At 41.3% G+C, this 14,948-nt stretch overlaps 1 protein-coding gene across 5 annotated transcripts in view; it reads right to left on the reverse strand.

Annotated features, from left to right (window-relative positions):
- The window catches only part of HERC2 (HECT and RLD domain containing E3 ubiquitin protein ligase 2), a 120,236-nt gene that overhangs the window by 67,793 nt on the left and 37,495 nt on the right, over positions 1-14,948 (reverse strand). For 3 of the 5 annotated variants that reach the window (XM_063126299.1, XM_063126301.1, XM_063126298.1), the window contains exons 21-39: positions 14,128-14,312; positions 13,849-14,004; positions 13,322-13,507; positions 12,979-13,149; positions 12,786-12,889; positions 12,282-12,432; positions 10,321-10,535; positions 9,337-9,469; positions 9,109-9,236; positions 8,806-9,001; positions 8,327-8,463; positions 7,132-7,305; positions 6,908-7,044; positions 6,346-6,497; positions 5,172-5,363; positions 4,322-4,509; positions 4,012-4,204; positions 1,839-2,021; positions 919-1,103 (exon numbers count right to left, since the gene is read on the reverse strand). In XM_063126299.1, the coding sequence (XP_062982369.1) occupies positions 919-1,103; positions 1,839-2,021; positions 4,012-4,204; positions 4,322-4,509; positions 5,172-5,363; positions 6,346-6,497; positions 6,908-7,044; positions 7,132-7,305; positions 8,327-8,463; positions 8,806-9,001; positions 9,109-9,236; positions 9,337-9,469; positions 10,321-10,535; positions 12,282-12,432; positions 12,786-12,889; positions 12,979-13,149; positions 13,322-13,507; positions 13,849-14,004; positions 14,128-14,312 (3,166 nt within the window). The remainder of the gene's footprint in view (positions 1-918; positions 1,104-1,838; positions 2,022-4,011; positions 4,205-4,321; positions 4,510-5,171; positions 5,364-6,345; positions 6,498-6,907; positions 7,045-7,131; positions 7,306-8,326; positions 8,464-8,805; positions 9,002-9,108; positions 9,237-9,336; positions 9,470-10,320; positions 10,536-12,281; positions 12,433-12,785; positions 12,890-12,978; positions 13,150-13,321; positions 13,508-13,848; positions 14,005-14,127; positions 14,313-14,948) is intronic. The other 2 variants (XM_063126302.1, XM_063126300.1) reach the window with 2 other exon arrangements.

Here is a 14,948-nt window from a genome sequence, read left to right on the forward strand (position 1 = left end):
GTTGGAAGTGCAGGTATGGAAATGCTTTCACAGGGACAATAGCCAGGATTCAAAGAGCTATTTTAGGCCTGCCCATGGTCCACAACAGGGATAGTCACCAGGTGCCCTTCAGATGCTTTGGACTACAACTCCCATCAGCCTTAGTCGGTATGGACAATGCTCTTGGATTATAAGGGTTCTAGTCCAAAAAATCTGGAGGGCTCTGGGTTGCCTACTCTTGGTTTAGAGCATGCCTGGAAGACTTTTAAAAACTGCTGTTTTTTCTTTTGAATGACAGATTTGCCCTGCCTGCCGCAACACAAAATGGTTATATTCTCCCACCCCTCTTGGTTTTCAAAGAGATTTGCTGTGCAGCATAGCCACTTGTTTTCTTTTTTTAAAAAAAGAAAGCTTCTTCCCCCTTGGGCACATGAACCTAGCTATGCAATTCTTTGGATCCAGGCCAACCATCTAGAAGAGTGGTCTTCAACTGGTGTGGCGCGCCCCAAAAGTGGGTTGCGAGATCAGTCCAGATGGGGTGCAGCAAAATTGTTGCCACCATATTGGACATGAAAGTGGGTACCATGTTGTAGTTTGGGAGCCTGAGGTGGGTCTCAGGTCTGGACCAGTTGAAGACCACTAATGAAAAGAGCTTTGTCTATGGGGTGGTATAGAAATTAAAATAAATAGACAAATAATAATGCTTACGCACTCTCAACCAGCAAATTCAGTTCCAATAAACCATATTTGAAATCCCTCTTTCATTTCTAGACTAAATGAGGTAACAAAGCCATAATGCAGGTGGAAAAAGCAGAGTGAAGATGCAAGAGTATCCTTTGAGATGCCTGATATTGCATCAAACTGAAGATATGAAGCCTGGCTTCCAATCTGTTCTAAGACTCAACTGCTGACTGTTAAAACATAACTGGATGTAGTTACCTGTCGTTGTAGAGATGCAGCCGTGAATGATTCATGTCCCTCTACAATTTTCATTAGCAGAGTTATCCACTGTGATGTACTAAGAGTGCTGCACATCTGAGGCATGAGTGCTATACTTCGGATGAATCCCAATGTACACCAGCTCCTGTGCTGCTCCTTATTAACCATAGTATTTGGCAAGGAAGCTGGAAATAAATAAACAAAGTCATTTCAGTACTGTTCTCTGCCCAGCATTATTAAATTTGTGCATTCTGGCATCTGAATTCTTTGCCATTAATTGTTGTCTTTAAAGTAAATCAACTTCTTCCAATAAAATGGCCGTCATATTATAGAACATTAAGATATTGAGTGCAATCAAATATTGCATGAGCAAACAAAAACTTCCTTTTCTCTTCATCCCTTTCCCGCAACCAACCATTCCCCTCTAATCTCTTTGAGGGTCCCGCAAACCTCTAGAATAAAATGGGGGGACAAAGGGGAATTCATACGAACGACAGAAAGATTCCATTCACACAACGGCACTATTTATTTATTTATTGCATTTCTATACCACACAATAGTTAAAGCTCTCTGGGCGGTTCACAAAAATCACTGATTCCACTGATCTGATTTTACTCATTCCCCTCCAGAATCAGGTACTACATGTTATAGTTTTTCATGTTTTAGCTAAGCACAATAGCATGGTTGTTATAAAACCAAATAACAGCAAAATATTTATGAAAGTGAAGCATTGCAAATCCAATTAAGCAGGACCATGTACTCTGTAAAACTATTTTGAACACCTGAGTGCTCAAAAAACAACAGTTGAAGCCATTAAATGACACAAATCATTTTGACTTTAAAAGCCACAACATTACTGAAATTACTATAAGAACTAAACACAAAAAGCACAAATCTCATTAGTTGGAACAAGTATTTACTTGATTTATCGATAGTTCCACTCTCTACCAGCATGCGGAGCAGCCCACATAAAGTTCTGGTTGCCTCACTCTGCATTACTTCAGCATGGACTCCAGCAGAGAGACAGAGAGTTTGCAGCAGGTTCACTGTACTTGTCAGCATCATGGAAGTCGGATGGACATTTCTTTCAACTTGTTCTCCTTCTGAAGCAAAAGTCAAAGTAAATGACTGAAGGCAATAAAAGTAACGCACATGAACTTATTTATTTTCCTCATCAAGGTAACTGAGGTCCCTAATATAACTGTATTATTTAGAGCTTATAACCAGTAGGGGGGGAAATACCAGAATTTCTTTTAAAAAACAACCAGAATTTCTCCCATACAATCTGCCCCGCACACTCAGGTCCTCTGGGAAGGGTTTACTCCAGTCAGCCACAACTAGGCTGGCAACTGTTATTTATACCACCCAATAGCCGAAGCTCTCTGGGCGGTTCACAAAATTAAGCCATTCAAAGTATAAAACAACAGTATAAAACCATAATATAAAATACAATATAAAAGCACAACCAAGACAAAAACAGCAGCAATGCAAAAATACAAATTTAAAATACAAATTTAAAACGGCAAAGTTAAAATTAATTTATAGACTGTTAAAATACTAGGAGAATAAAAAGGTCTTCACCTCGCGTCTAAAAGAATATAGTGTAGGTGCCAGGGGAACCTCCTTAGGGAGGAAGACCCAGAGGACCTTTTCTTCTGCCACCCCCAGACTGTGGAATGGCCTGCTGGAGCAGATTCATCAGCTTAAAGCTCTATCTGAGTTTAAGACAGCTGTAAAGACTAGTCTCTTCCGGCAGGCCTACCCAGATGAATTTTAAACCTAAGAATTTTAAGATGCTGTCATTGTTGTTTTAATATTGTATTGGTTTTATATGCACTTTTAACTAATTTTATGTATTATATTGTATTTGGTGTTGTTCCTCGCCTCGATTCAGAGGGAGAGGCGGGTAATAAATTTATTATTATTATTATTATTATTATTATTATTATTATTATTATTATTATTAATGCTGGACAAGTGGGAATACTCAGTTTAACGTTGTTAAATATGGACAGCTTCGTAACGGTAAAGAAAAAGTATACCTGGGCAAGTAATATACCAACCCACTATTCTATTGCCAGCATTAGTGCTGTGGTTAACAATGGAAAACAAACTATAAAAACTCTTGTGCTTTTGTAATCTTGTGGGGAGGGAAGGAAATATTTAGGCTAAGCCCAAGCACTTTCCCATTAGCTTCGATAATAAAAGGAATTAAGAGGAAAGTGTCCAGATAAATATGTCCATTTGGAGTTTGTAGAACATATTAATCTTTAATAAGCTATTTAACAAAGGTTATGTTACCTACAGAAATGAATAGAACTTTTAAAATAAAGTTTATGTTACCTACACAAACTATTTAATGAAGGTTATATTACCTGCAGAAATGAATAAAATGTGAAGGGTAAACAGAAAAGCAAAGATCATTTAACTTCTGCAGATACCACAAAACATACTTCTAACAGCCTTGTTAAAAACAGGGGGAAATAATTATATGAAACCAAATGTCATCAACTCCTTGTACATATAAATTCTTCTTTGCTTGGCCTGAACCACTGTGAAAAACACTAACATAATCAACCCGCCTTCCCTTACTTGAAATTGTGTACCAAACCACACATTCTACTCCCAACACCTGAAATAAAGCTGGCAAATTCAGAAGGACCGACAAGCAGCAACTGCTTATAAATTTTAATATCAGGAACTCCTGTTTTGCTGCTCAAAGGACTGTCATGCTCAGGAATGCGTAGGCGATTGTCAACCGTTCTACATCCTTTAGCTCACAGGTAGGCAACTTGCATTCCAACAATTGGAGGGACACAACTCCATCAGCCCGAACCAGGACAGCCAGTGCTGAGAGATCATGGGACTTATAGTCCAATATCTGGAGGATAGTTGCCCGCCTCTGCTTTCGCATTTAAGATTAGGAATGTGAAATTTTACCTGCAGCACTGATCAAACATTTGTTTCTCTGAACAATTTGGGTCTGTTTCTTGAAAACGTGAGAGGGAAGCAGAGCAAGGTCATATCTGATCAAATCACTGGTTATTGGTTGGCAACTACATTGCCACAGTGTTTGGCACAGAACATCCTTACCAGAATCGTCCTCTGTGTCTGAGTCTTCTGTTGCAGGCTGAGAAGCAGGTGGTGGTTCAGCCAGTTTGAGATCATACTTGCCCTCTTTTCCCATCCTGTAAGAATTGGTACTGCCAGTATCCCACTGAACTCTAATCCATCCATCTTCACCCAATTCTCCAATCACACGACCCAAACCTGGAGGTGGCCCATCCTGAAGAAAGAGCAGCAGTACCATAGGAAGTTTAAAATATATGGGCAAGAATGAGGGAGACCCAATAGACTGAACAGGTATCTAGCAAAATGAGTGAACAATAGACACAAGCAGTACCTGATCGCCCCATTTCCAATCTACCCCCCTCATCACTCTGGTACCAATCTTCATCATGGCTGCCAGCTCCGGTCCTGAAACAGGAAGTTGAACTGGAGTGGTCTCCTTCCTAGATTCTTCTAGGACTGTAGCAGAAGCACCGCGGGAGGAAGCAAGCATATCTTCTTCAACGTTGTCTGAACTGGGACCTAATTCAACAAGAGATATCTTGAGATCTAGTAGCTATAACTCAGTTTAAGATATACACCAAATGAAGTGTGTGGGGGGAGCGTGTCAGAAGAATTGCCACACTGAATTTAGTTCAGCTTTGCAAAATATCTGGGTTAGCCTTTCTGAAAGCAGTTTCCATGAGGAGGCATTACTTTCATTCGGAAATCGAAATGGAAAATGTATGGAAGAGGCTATAGTCCGGTTCAGTCTATAGTCGGATTCAGATCATCATGGCTTTGTTTCCCCATCTTGCATGGGCTGCTCATGTGCCCACCATTTTCGTAATTGTCTTCGCTGTGGTGCGGGTTGCTGTGTCGTCTGAACCCAGCAAAGTGCATGGCAGGGGGCTCCCAAACCTCCTTGCAACTCATGGCTTGGTGTACAGATTATGGGATGGTTTAGAAGCCCTCTCTGCCACACACCTCGCAGGGTTCAGACAACACAACAACCTGCACTGCAGCAAGGGTAATTAGGGAAATGACAGACACATGAGCAGCATGTGCAGGGCAGGAAAAAAGGCCACATTGGCTTCTTTTTCCCAACTGATCATCAAAATCCAGTTATTGTTCAGCTGTAGAAAGCACTCTAAGGGCTCCAAACTGATCTGTGAAATGGCAGTGAAGACAGATATGAGACATACCTATGAGCCGCAGTGTGGTTTGTGTCAATGCCAACATGCCAGAATTGAGAAGAAGATTCAAAGTATTTGCACCATGCTGTAGAGTTAACATGTTGAGCATGACCAGTAAGAAACGTGCTTGTGGAATGGTCCCAAGACTTGGTCCTGCAGGGTTCTCATGGGTAATGGTTTGCAAAGGAACAGGTTGGATCCCTAGCGGAAAAGTAAGACAGCAAGCAGCTGTTATCAGCTCAAATAATTGGCCTTTATCAGACTTATCAGCAAACAAATGCTATTATTCTACATCATTGCTAGTATTCTCCCCCTCGTTTCAGACATTCACAGTAGACTCTCCAAGGCAGCAACAGCACTTAATCTGAACAAAACTTGGAAATACAAAGCTACATTTCTTTTGACCCATGGTCAGTAACAAGACTTGCTAACAGACCATGCTTTCAAAGAAGGAACAAGAGTAGGAGACAAGGCTACAAGCACCCATCCAAAGGATGCACATGAGAAGCTCCCCCTCTCTCCATCATCCTCAGGAGAAACTAAGCCAGAGGTTGACAGAGAGCAGACCAGGATCTACTGGTAGATCTCTGGGTGATTTGCAGTAAATTGGCGAGGATTTCTGACTCCCAACTGTTTAATAGTAGCAACAACAAAATGACCCCAACCCCAACACATGCACAGACTTTAAATACACTGCTGAAATAAACACAGACTGGGGTAAGCAGGAGTGGATTCAAGTGTGGAAGGACTGTGAGCTGTGCTTACTCAAAACAAATTCCTGGGCTCAGAATTTTTAAAGTGTATTGCTTTTGCACCAAGCTCCATTTGGTGGATTTTGGGGTTCTAGTAAATACAAAGTAGATCCCGCAAACCTGAAGTCTGCCAACCCATGAACTAGATAACTTTGGGGGTCGGGGGATGGAAGGGAGTGTCATACAGCCCTAACAGCTCCCATGCACATAACCTGTCCTTCAGCCTGATCTGGCTGTACGGTTACCAAAAAACAACAACCAGATATTCCACAGGCAGGATTTGGTGACTACTACCCAAGAGGTACAAAAATAGAAGTACTTTTGCAACTTTATGGAAATTCAACAATGTGTAACCAGCTAACATTCAAAAGGTGCCAACAAATGAGGTTTGTATAAAGCAGTGTATAAAGTAAAGATTTGGAGGTACTCACCTAGTTCTTTGAACCTGCTACTGGCATCAAGCAAGATGTTCCGAACGTTTTGAATAGCCCATGAATACAGCTTTCCAAAAGTAACTTCCAGAAGCATACGATTGAAGGGTGGAATCAGATCAACATCCTTTAAACAGTCTGTGAGAGGCTCCCTTTGTGCATTAAAAGAAAAGGCCATCGGTTTCAGAGTCCTCAAAATCACACCCCGTCTTAATACACACTGTTGCAGAATAAGAAAATGCTACTGCAAAGTGCTACAAAAATCTCTTAACTCCAGGGGCCAAACTTCCATCTGCTTTTCAAAAGCCCTCCAACGTCAGTGCCTTTACAACAGTTTCTCCATATAAGTTTGCGCTGGCTCTAGGGATACAAAGTTTTCCCATGGCACACAAATGCTGCACTAGGGCCATGAGTGCTCCCTCCTTTTGCAAGGCACTACTATGCCCATACAGGAGTTTCTCCTCAGTGCTGAAGTCCCCAGGGTCCCCTTTTCCCTATTCTAAAACCTCTGTGCTTGGACCTATGCTCCACTCAAGCATGTGATTGGGGAGGGGGATATTACCCTATATTGGTTCCTTCCGGAATAAGTCTTTGCCATCCACAGAACATAGAGTATTGTACAGAAGGCAGCAGGAAGTTTTTGGTTGCCAGCTTTAGAATTGTATCGATTCCCTCTAAACGGACTTCAGCTCTTTCTAGCTGTAAAACAGATAAAAGTAAGTGTCATCTCTCCATAAGTGTCTGAAGCAGAAAGGTCCCCACCGCATGAACCGAGCCACGCTTTACCTGCTTCAGTAAGCACTTCCTCATTTTTTCTACATCAACAGGCTCTTCTTTTAGAGCAAATTCAACGATGGTGTTGAGAAGAGCAGACTGAGGATATAAGCCTTGCACGTTTTGTTTCAGCCATTTATATTTGTGAACACCTGTAACTGTATTTATCAGTGGCTGCCATTTATCCTAGAAAATGAAATGCACATTTACGTTGCAAATTAATAACCCAAGACTTCAGACTGAAAGAATAATGTTTGCTCCAAAATGGCACACTGACATATAAAATTTTAGTACTTTAAGCTCCAGTATCAAGGAAGAGCTTTATGGATTTATCCCACTATGAGCAACATACATTTATACACATGCTACACTGTTAGCTTAAAAGACCAAAACTGAATTCCTCAGGCAAAACACAATATTGCTAAAAATAATCACAAAAAAAGGTCAACACTGGCATCCAAAATCTATGTTTTCATCACAAAGGGGCTGTTTGCATGTAATGACAACCCAAGACTTAAAAAACAAATGGGATGTTGGGCTGTAAGGGCATGCTGCCTGCAGCACACATGCCTCTTCCGCTTTACTCCACAGCCCATGATTGGCTCCTGCTGAGTGTGACATCCGAACCCAGCAGTTAACCTAACAACAAACCATGGGCTATCAGCTGGATTGTTTAGCCCCTAAACAACCCAGCGGTCTAGGTTCAGATGTGAAACTCAGCAGAAGCCATCTGTGAGTTGCTAAGGCAAACGTGGTTTGCTGAGTAAAAGCAGAAGAGTGGGCATGTTGCAAGCAGAGCACCCCCTCTCCCCCACTCATCACAATTACCCATCAGTTTTTAAACCCATGGGTTGCCATGACCAGGTCAAAGGAAGTTCGTCCAAGACTCAAGGGCAGTTCACCTAGTCACCTGGCCAAGCATCTTCCCTGTGTGATGACAAAGGAAGTGTGCACACTCGTGCGCATCATGTATATCATATAATGTTTCACAAGGACCCCCCACAAGTAGGTTCATACACACAACTTTCTTCTTCATGTAGAAAGCCTGCAGCACCATGTGTGCACACAAAACACCCACACTTTTTCTAAAGGGATGTCACAATGCTATGTTGTATGTGCTGCTTGACATTCAACTGCCATGCGCATACATTCTGAACATTTGACAGTTACTATGCAGTTTGTCGATATTCCATACTTAATAGACTACCTTTGGTGATTTGACTGGCAACGGTCTTTTATCAGCTGTTACAGGGCTGTGAGGTATAACACATGGCTCTTCCAAGTCACTCCCTTCATTCCCAATTTTGGATTCTTCCACATCAGAAGAGTCAGATTTTTTAGGGACTAGCAGAAGGCAAAAACACAAAACACACACTTTTTAATAAGCTTGTACTTCCTAAACAGCTAAAGTTTAAGCTTCGACTAATACTTTATGAAAAAGTGACTCAGTTATTAAAAGTGGGACATTCAAAGTTAGATGCATTCAGAGGACCACTCTCCTCCCCATGCCTACTCAATTTCTAATTGCACTGTGTCTTTTGAAATTGCAAGATGGAGTCCACGTAGAACTGGGGCCTGACAACTGATGGCAACATCTTTTCAATGAGATGAAGAAGGCTTGCTTAGGAACTAAGCAAGAATCCACTATATTATATCACATGTCAACACAATACAAAAACATTTTACCTCTCTTTTTCCTTCTCTCTCTAATTATCTTCTGAACCACCCTTCTCCATCGGGGCAGAGAACTTAGGCTTTTAAGCTTCGACATGATGGAGAGATCATTACACACTGCTGGACGCAATTCATTGAAGAGGAATCTCAATCGTTCAATTACAGGAGCACAGACTTCTTTATAAGATCTTCCTTGTTCTTGATGAGTCTTAAAATAATAGTTCAAACAAGTTTCTCTGTTATAAAGGCAACCATAACAGCTATTTTGGCTAAGAACCTATATTAGTGATATATGTTTGTTTGTTTGATGCTTACCTTGATCAGGGAACATTTTGCTTGATAAACAACACGGCACACATCTGCTACAGATTTTGGAAGTGTTCGGTGTTTAACTTGGTCAACTCCTAGCATAGCAGGATGAACAAGAGAGAGTGCTATATGACCTTTAGGAGGGGAAACAGAGAAAACACCTCATAATATCAAAGAAAATGTTAAAATAATACGGTAAGAATTTTAGGATAATTGTGTGTCAAATACAGATACCTAAATCCTCGTGCTTTAGAAGGCAACATAACAACAGACGTCCTACTTCTTCCACCGGATGCTCCAGAGGGAATGTAATTGGTGTTGTCAAGTGACACTGTTTGCAGTATCTCTCCACTTGACATAAGAAGTCCTGAACAAAAATATATACACTTAGTGGAACATCATTACATCCTAATAATTTATACATTGCAGTAGACATGAATTTTTAAATTAAAACTTAAATATTTGGAATTATGTAGTGATTATGCTTCAGGACTAGACTATCATCCTCCAATGGCAGACAGAAAGGCAGGCAGACAGGCAGACATATACACACACACAGAGAGAGATAGAAATTGCAAAACAGTGGGGCCATAAAAACTTCTTGCATTTTTTCAGCATTACTTCCAGAACTAAAAGGAGCGGGAGAGAAACTGCAAGGACAGAGGCTGGGAGGGAGGCTGAAATGGAAAGATCTTCTTCCTGGCCCTGCCCAATCCTCTTCCATCCACACAGACCTTCTCCCTCTCTCCCTCTCTCCACTCCCAGCTTTGCTATTTCTGCCCCCCTTACCCCCTTTCCTCACCATTGTTCTAGCCGTCTTCTTTCTCTCCCTACCTACCCCCTACTCTTGCATTCTCTCCCACTCACCCCTTTACCGCTAGCCTTATGATTTCTCTTCCCCCAACCTTGTTGTTTCTCCCCACCCCAGCCTCTAGCTTCACTGTTTCTCTCCCCTGTATCCCTTTGCCTTGCTTTCACTTCCTGCCTGCTGAACAGCTGATCAGTGGCAGGTTCAGGAAGAGAAAGGAGAACCTGACACCCTAACGCTTATTTTTTTAAAAAAATGTAAGGGGGCAGGGAGTAAAGAAATGTGTGGGTGTCATTGGAGGTGCCCATCACTGCATTAGGGGCCCATGCTCTAGACCCTTCAAGACAGGGTGCTATAGCCATTGGGAAGGACAGGGAAGGGGTAACTGTTGACGTTTGCCAGCCTATTACCTTCACAGTGTGATCCTGGATACTGTTGTCTGCAATCGCTTGCAGAAATGGCTGTGAGTGGTCACTCAAAGTCAGTCGATTTGAGTACAGTTTTGATTTGTTAGGGGTAGTGTTACCAGGAGAGCTGCAGTGGTCTTCATCCTTCTCCTCATTATAACTGTAATGTATCTGACTAGTTTGCAAGCCTCCGGAGAAAATGGAAGACTTCAACCACTCTACAAAAAAGAATAACAGCACATTAAACTGCCTATTTCATCATAATGCATTGGCAGCCTTGCTAACGAGGTGGCAATGCAATGGAACTTTGTTTGTGAAAAGCATTATTCAATTGTTTAAAAGCAGGGGGAAATATCTACCTCATTGTTACATGCAAGACTCTAAAGTATAAATATTTTAGAGGACATCTTCAGAAATGTAGGGTTTTGTGACAGCCTGTTTCTTTTCTTTTCTTTTGGTCTCCAAACAATTTAAAATAATTCAATTATTAATTCAAAAAAATCTAAACAAATGAGGTTTCCCTATGCTAAGCATGACCATGAGCCCACCTAGCCCAACAGAGTCCACATCAACTGGCAGATCTTTCCAAAGTCTTGGGCAAAAGTCCTTCTCTGCGACCCAAGTACTTTTTGTTTTAACTGGAGGTGCTAAGGACCGAACCTGGGACTTTCTGCAAGCAAAGCATGTCTTTCACCACTGAGCTATGGCCTCTCCCTAGTATAGTCCATCTTTATCAAGAATGACAATTTAACTCCATATTTCTGGCAGATTTTATGGCTCTCCCTGAGTTATCCCTTTACTCAGCTTTGCTTGTAACCATTTTTGCATGGATAGTAACACTTCCTTCCAGGTGACTGTTTTGCCAGGCCCATCACTCAAATTGTATTTACAACTTGTAAAGTACATGCTAACGAAGAGTAAGGTAACTCTTTTCTTGGACTAGTAAGGTGCTTTTGTTTTGTTTTTTGCAAAATGTCTTTATTAGGCCTCACTTTTGAAATACGTTGCTTCAACAGGCTTAATGAAGACTTACCCTCTTCAAGATTATTTGACTCTTGTTCTTAAGTTTTAACTTCATTACGTAAGTGCCTGACTTACAGATAGGCTTTGGAAAACTTGTGGGGGTGGGGGCGGAGGCACATGAGCTTGCCAAGCCCTGCTTGCACAGCCCCACTTCAAGGAGCTGGACTGCACAAGCCTCACAAAGTGCACTTTCCGGGGCCTCCAGAAAGTATGCAACTCCTAGAGATCCTGGAAACAGCTTGTTCCCCACCCACCTGCTCAGAGCCAATCAGAGCATTAAAGACCCTCTTAATGCAAGGTTAAGAGGTCCTTTAAGGCCCTGACTGGAGGGACGGGGAGAAACACACAATTTCCCCAAGGCTGGGGAAATCGTGTATTTTTCTCCCTCCACTCTAATGGCAGCCGCAATTAACGCAGCAGGTGAAAAGGGACAAAGGGCAGGTGTCAAGGCAGAACTGTGCCCAACCGCTCTCAAAAGCTTGAGAGCGGTAGGGAGCAGGCCTGTCGTAGTGCAGGGCGGGTCTGCCTAGGCCTGGGAGGATCAGACACGGGGACAGCCGCTGCCCTCACAGACCCAGGCAGATTTTTGATCCAATGCTACTTACAGAACAGATGTTGAGTTTTATCCCAGATTACAGATACATCGTGTATCTGAAAAATATGTTTTCAGCTTTCATATTTTCTCACAGAAACGATGAGTAAATTGCGCAATAAAGACACGTTACTGAAGGCTGCAATCTTACGCACATTTATTTCGGAGCAAATCCAAATGAAACTTACTTCCAAGTAGATACGTATAGGATTGTACTGCTAATCACTCACTCCAGCTATCATTTGGCTAGAATAAGATTTAAACGTGGATCCAAACGAATGGCAGAAAGCCCACACATTCCCAATTTCATATTAGTTGCATTTATACTTTAAAGTAAAGATATTCTTACTGGCACATTCAACCTCCACAGGAGAAAGCGGTGTGCTCATTGCTAGGTAGGAAGCATGTAGCCCAAGAAGCAGCCCTAAATTTCTTTCAGTGTCTATGAGAGGTGATGACAGACTACCAGTATCTGGTGTAGTGATCACTTCCTGATCAGGCTAGAACAGAAAAAAAAGACAGGACATTAGATTTAACACAAAAATCAAGTCTCACAGCTCACCAAAAACTATTAATCATTAAGGGATCCTAATATGCTATTCAGTTGTGATGCATGGAAGATACAGAAAAGGTCAAGAGGAGAGAGGGAGAGAGATTAAAAGGTTAACACTTGCTACGTTTTTTTAAAAAATGTCCTGTTCCATATTCACATCTTTAAACCAGCATGTTATTCTGTTGTCCATGAACATTACATTCAGACAATATCTTATTCAGGGGGATGGGACCAGAAACATCATCTCATTAAAACACAATGAATAAGCACAAGTTATAAATTATTTCTCCAAAATGTTACCTCCATATATTGGCCAACACAGAAGGCATGCATCGATTCCCTTGTATCCTCAAATTGCAAAGCTGCTTCCAAAGCAACAACTGGATCCTCTCCTGCAAACTGAGCTAAAGAAAACAAAAAGTAATGCATTCAGAAGGCAACTGAACAAGAAATTAGTTTTGGTATCTGTTATATTAGGGAAGCGAAATCTCACCAAGTATACTGCTCCCTGTTAATGACTGTGTTTGGAAATCCTTTATATCATACACTTTGCCATCAATCACTGTCCAGAAGCCGCCATCTTTATTGTGGTTCTCCAGGTCAGCTTTGCGTATAAGTGTTACTTCCTCATTATTTCTGCAATTCTGTCCTGTAAAGAAGGAACCTAACAGGTGGGGATTGGAAGTGGGGGGTTAGCACCAACTGAAGAAACCAAATAATATGGAAAAACTATGCATCCTATGACAATGGTTTTAAAACCTAGCTGAAAAGACAAGCTAGAAATTCTGTTAGAGAGATCCAATAAGTGTTTTAAGTGTTTTTAGGAAAGAACATACCCATTATTCCTGGCCAAGCCAGGTCTTCGTTGTCATCTCTCTCTTTACCAGGAGCTAAATGGTTAAATCTGTCCAAATGTTCTAGCAGACCAGCCAATAGAGGAATCGCACCAGCTTCCTGTATAAGCCCATCATTTTTACTGAGAAGAAGTACTATAGATACCACCAACTCTGGAAGGAGTACACCTAAAGGACAAAAATGTGCAGTAAGATCCAGCCAGAGGAAGGGTGTGTGGAAGAAATTTTTACCATTTCCCTCTTCCACCAGCAGCCCCATGTGCTGCCTTTCATGCTGCTCTGAAGGGTCCTCCAACCCTCCAAAGCAGCTTTACAAGAGGAACAGGTGGAAGTCAGAATCAATGAGAATCACCTCCATACCTCATCCTCCAGCACAAGCAGAATTCCACTGAGCACAATTCTGAATCCAACCCTTATTTTATATATATATATATATATATATATATATATATATATATATCTCTTTCTTTTTCTGGATTATTAAGAGTGACAAGATGGTCGGTCAGTACCTGTAAGATCTCCATCTACAACACGAGATACTTCTGCAAAATGCCTATGAGTAGTGGAAGCAATGCTAGCTGCTACAGGCAGTATGTCTCCAATATGTGTACACAAAAGGGCTGTGTATTTCTTTAGCAGAGAACCAACTCCAAGAAGCTCAGGACCTGTTCAAAAAACAAAAAAAAGGAGACGCACTATATTCACAATCATAGCATTTAGTCGCAATCAAAATTCAGAGGAAAGCCGCAATTTGAAAAAAAGCGCACTTAAAAAAATACACTACTTACTGTATGCATTAGGGATCTGTCCAACGCTGTCTCCTGGATACAGCTTACTGACAAGTAAGCGCTGAAAACGTAGCAGCAAGTCCAAAGAAGCAGACCTCTCTTTGCTGTAATGTTCATGGTCTAAGCAGGAAGAAATACGACGAGCCACATCTTTCAGTTTAGCTATTGTCTGTGAAGCAATGTTCCTGTCAGAAATAACATGTTTTTTAAAAAAAGATTTTAAAAGACAGCGTGAGTCAAGAGATAACTAGCCAGACACAATAAGATTTTGTGGCAGTGCTTCTTGAGAGTCTGGAAGACATACACATTTAGATAAAATATTAGCTGGCACCATGACATAGGCTCAGAGGAGTACTTTGTTGCTGATTCTTCTAAAAAGGAAGATGATTTTTCCACATCCTGCCCCCCACCCAGTGTCCTATGAAGCAAAAGAGTTGACGGCCTAAGCCAATGAATAAGAAGCACTGTACTCAAGCATTGTCTAATGCTGTGGCAGATGCCCTGGTTCAGAAATTCTCTCAAAGTTTCTTGTCAGTACTGTCAGATATCTGTCAATTACCTGTCTACTGTCTACAGTCAGATTTCTCTTAAAGCCAGATACTACCTAAGAGTAAGCTCAATACCTAAGAATAAGCTCTTGATATGGGTGATACAGAATTCTATTTCTTAAGAAACACTCTCAGACAAGACTTGTCTTTTTGTCTTCACTATAAAGTATTAGCATAACAGTACTAAATATAAGAGCTTATGCAGGGATAAATCCAAACATCTAACATCACTCTTAAACAAGAATTCTAAGCAGAGTCAAGTGCATTTGCCCA

Source organism: Elgaria multicarinata, chromosome 5 (assembly GCF_023053635.1).
Source record: "Elgaria multicarinata webbii isolate HBS135686 ecotype San Diego chromosome 5, rElgMul1.1.pri, whole genome shotgun sequence".
NCBI classification, from domain to species: Eukaryota; Metazoa; Chordata; class Lepidosauria; order Squamata; family Anguidae; genus Elgaria; species Elgaria multicarinata.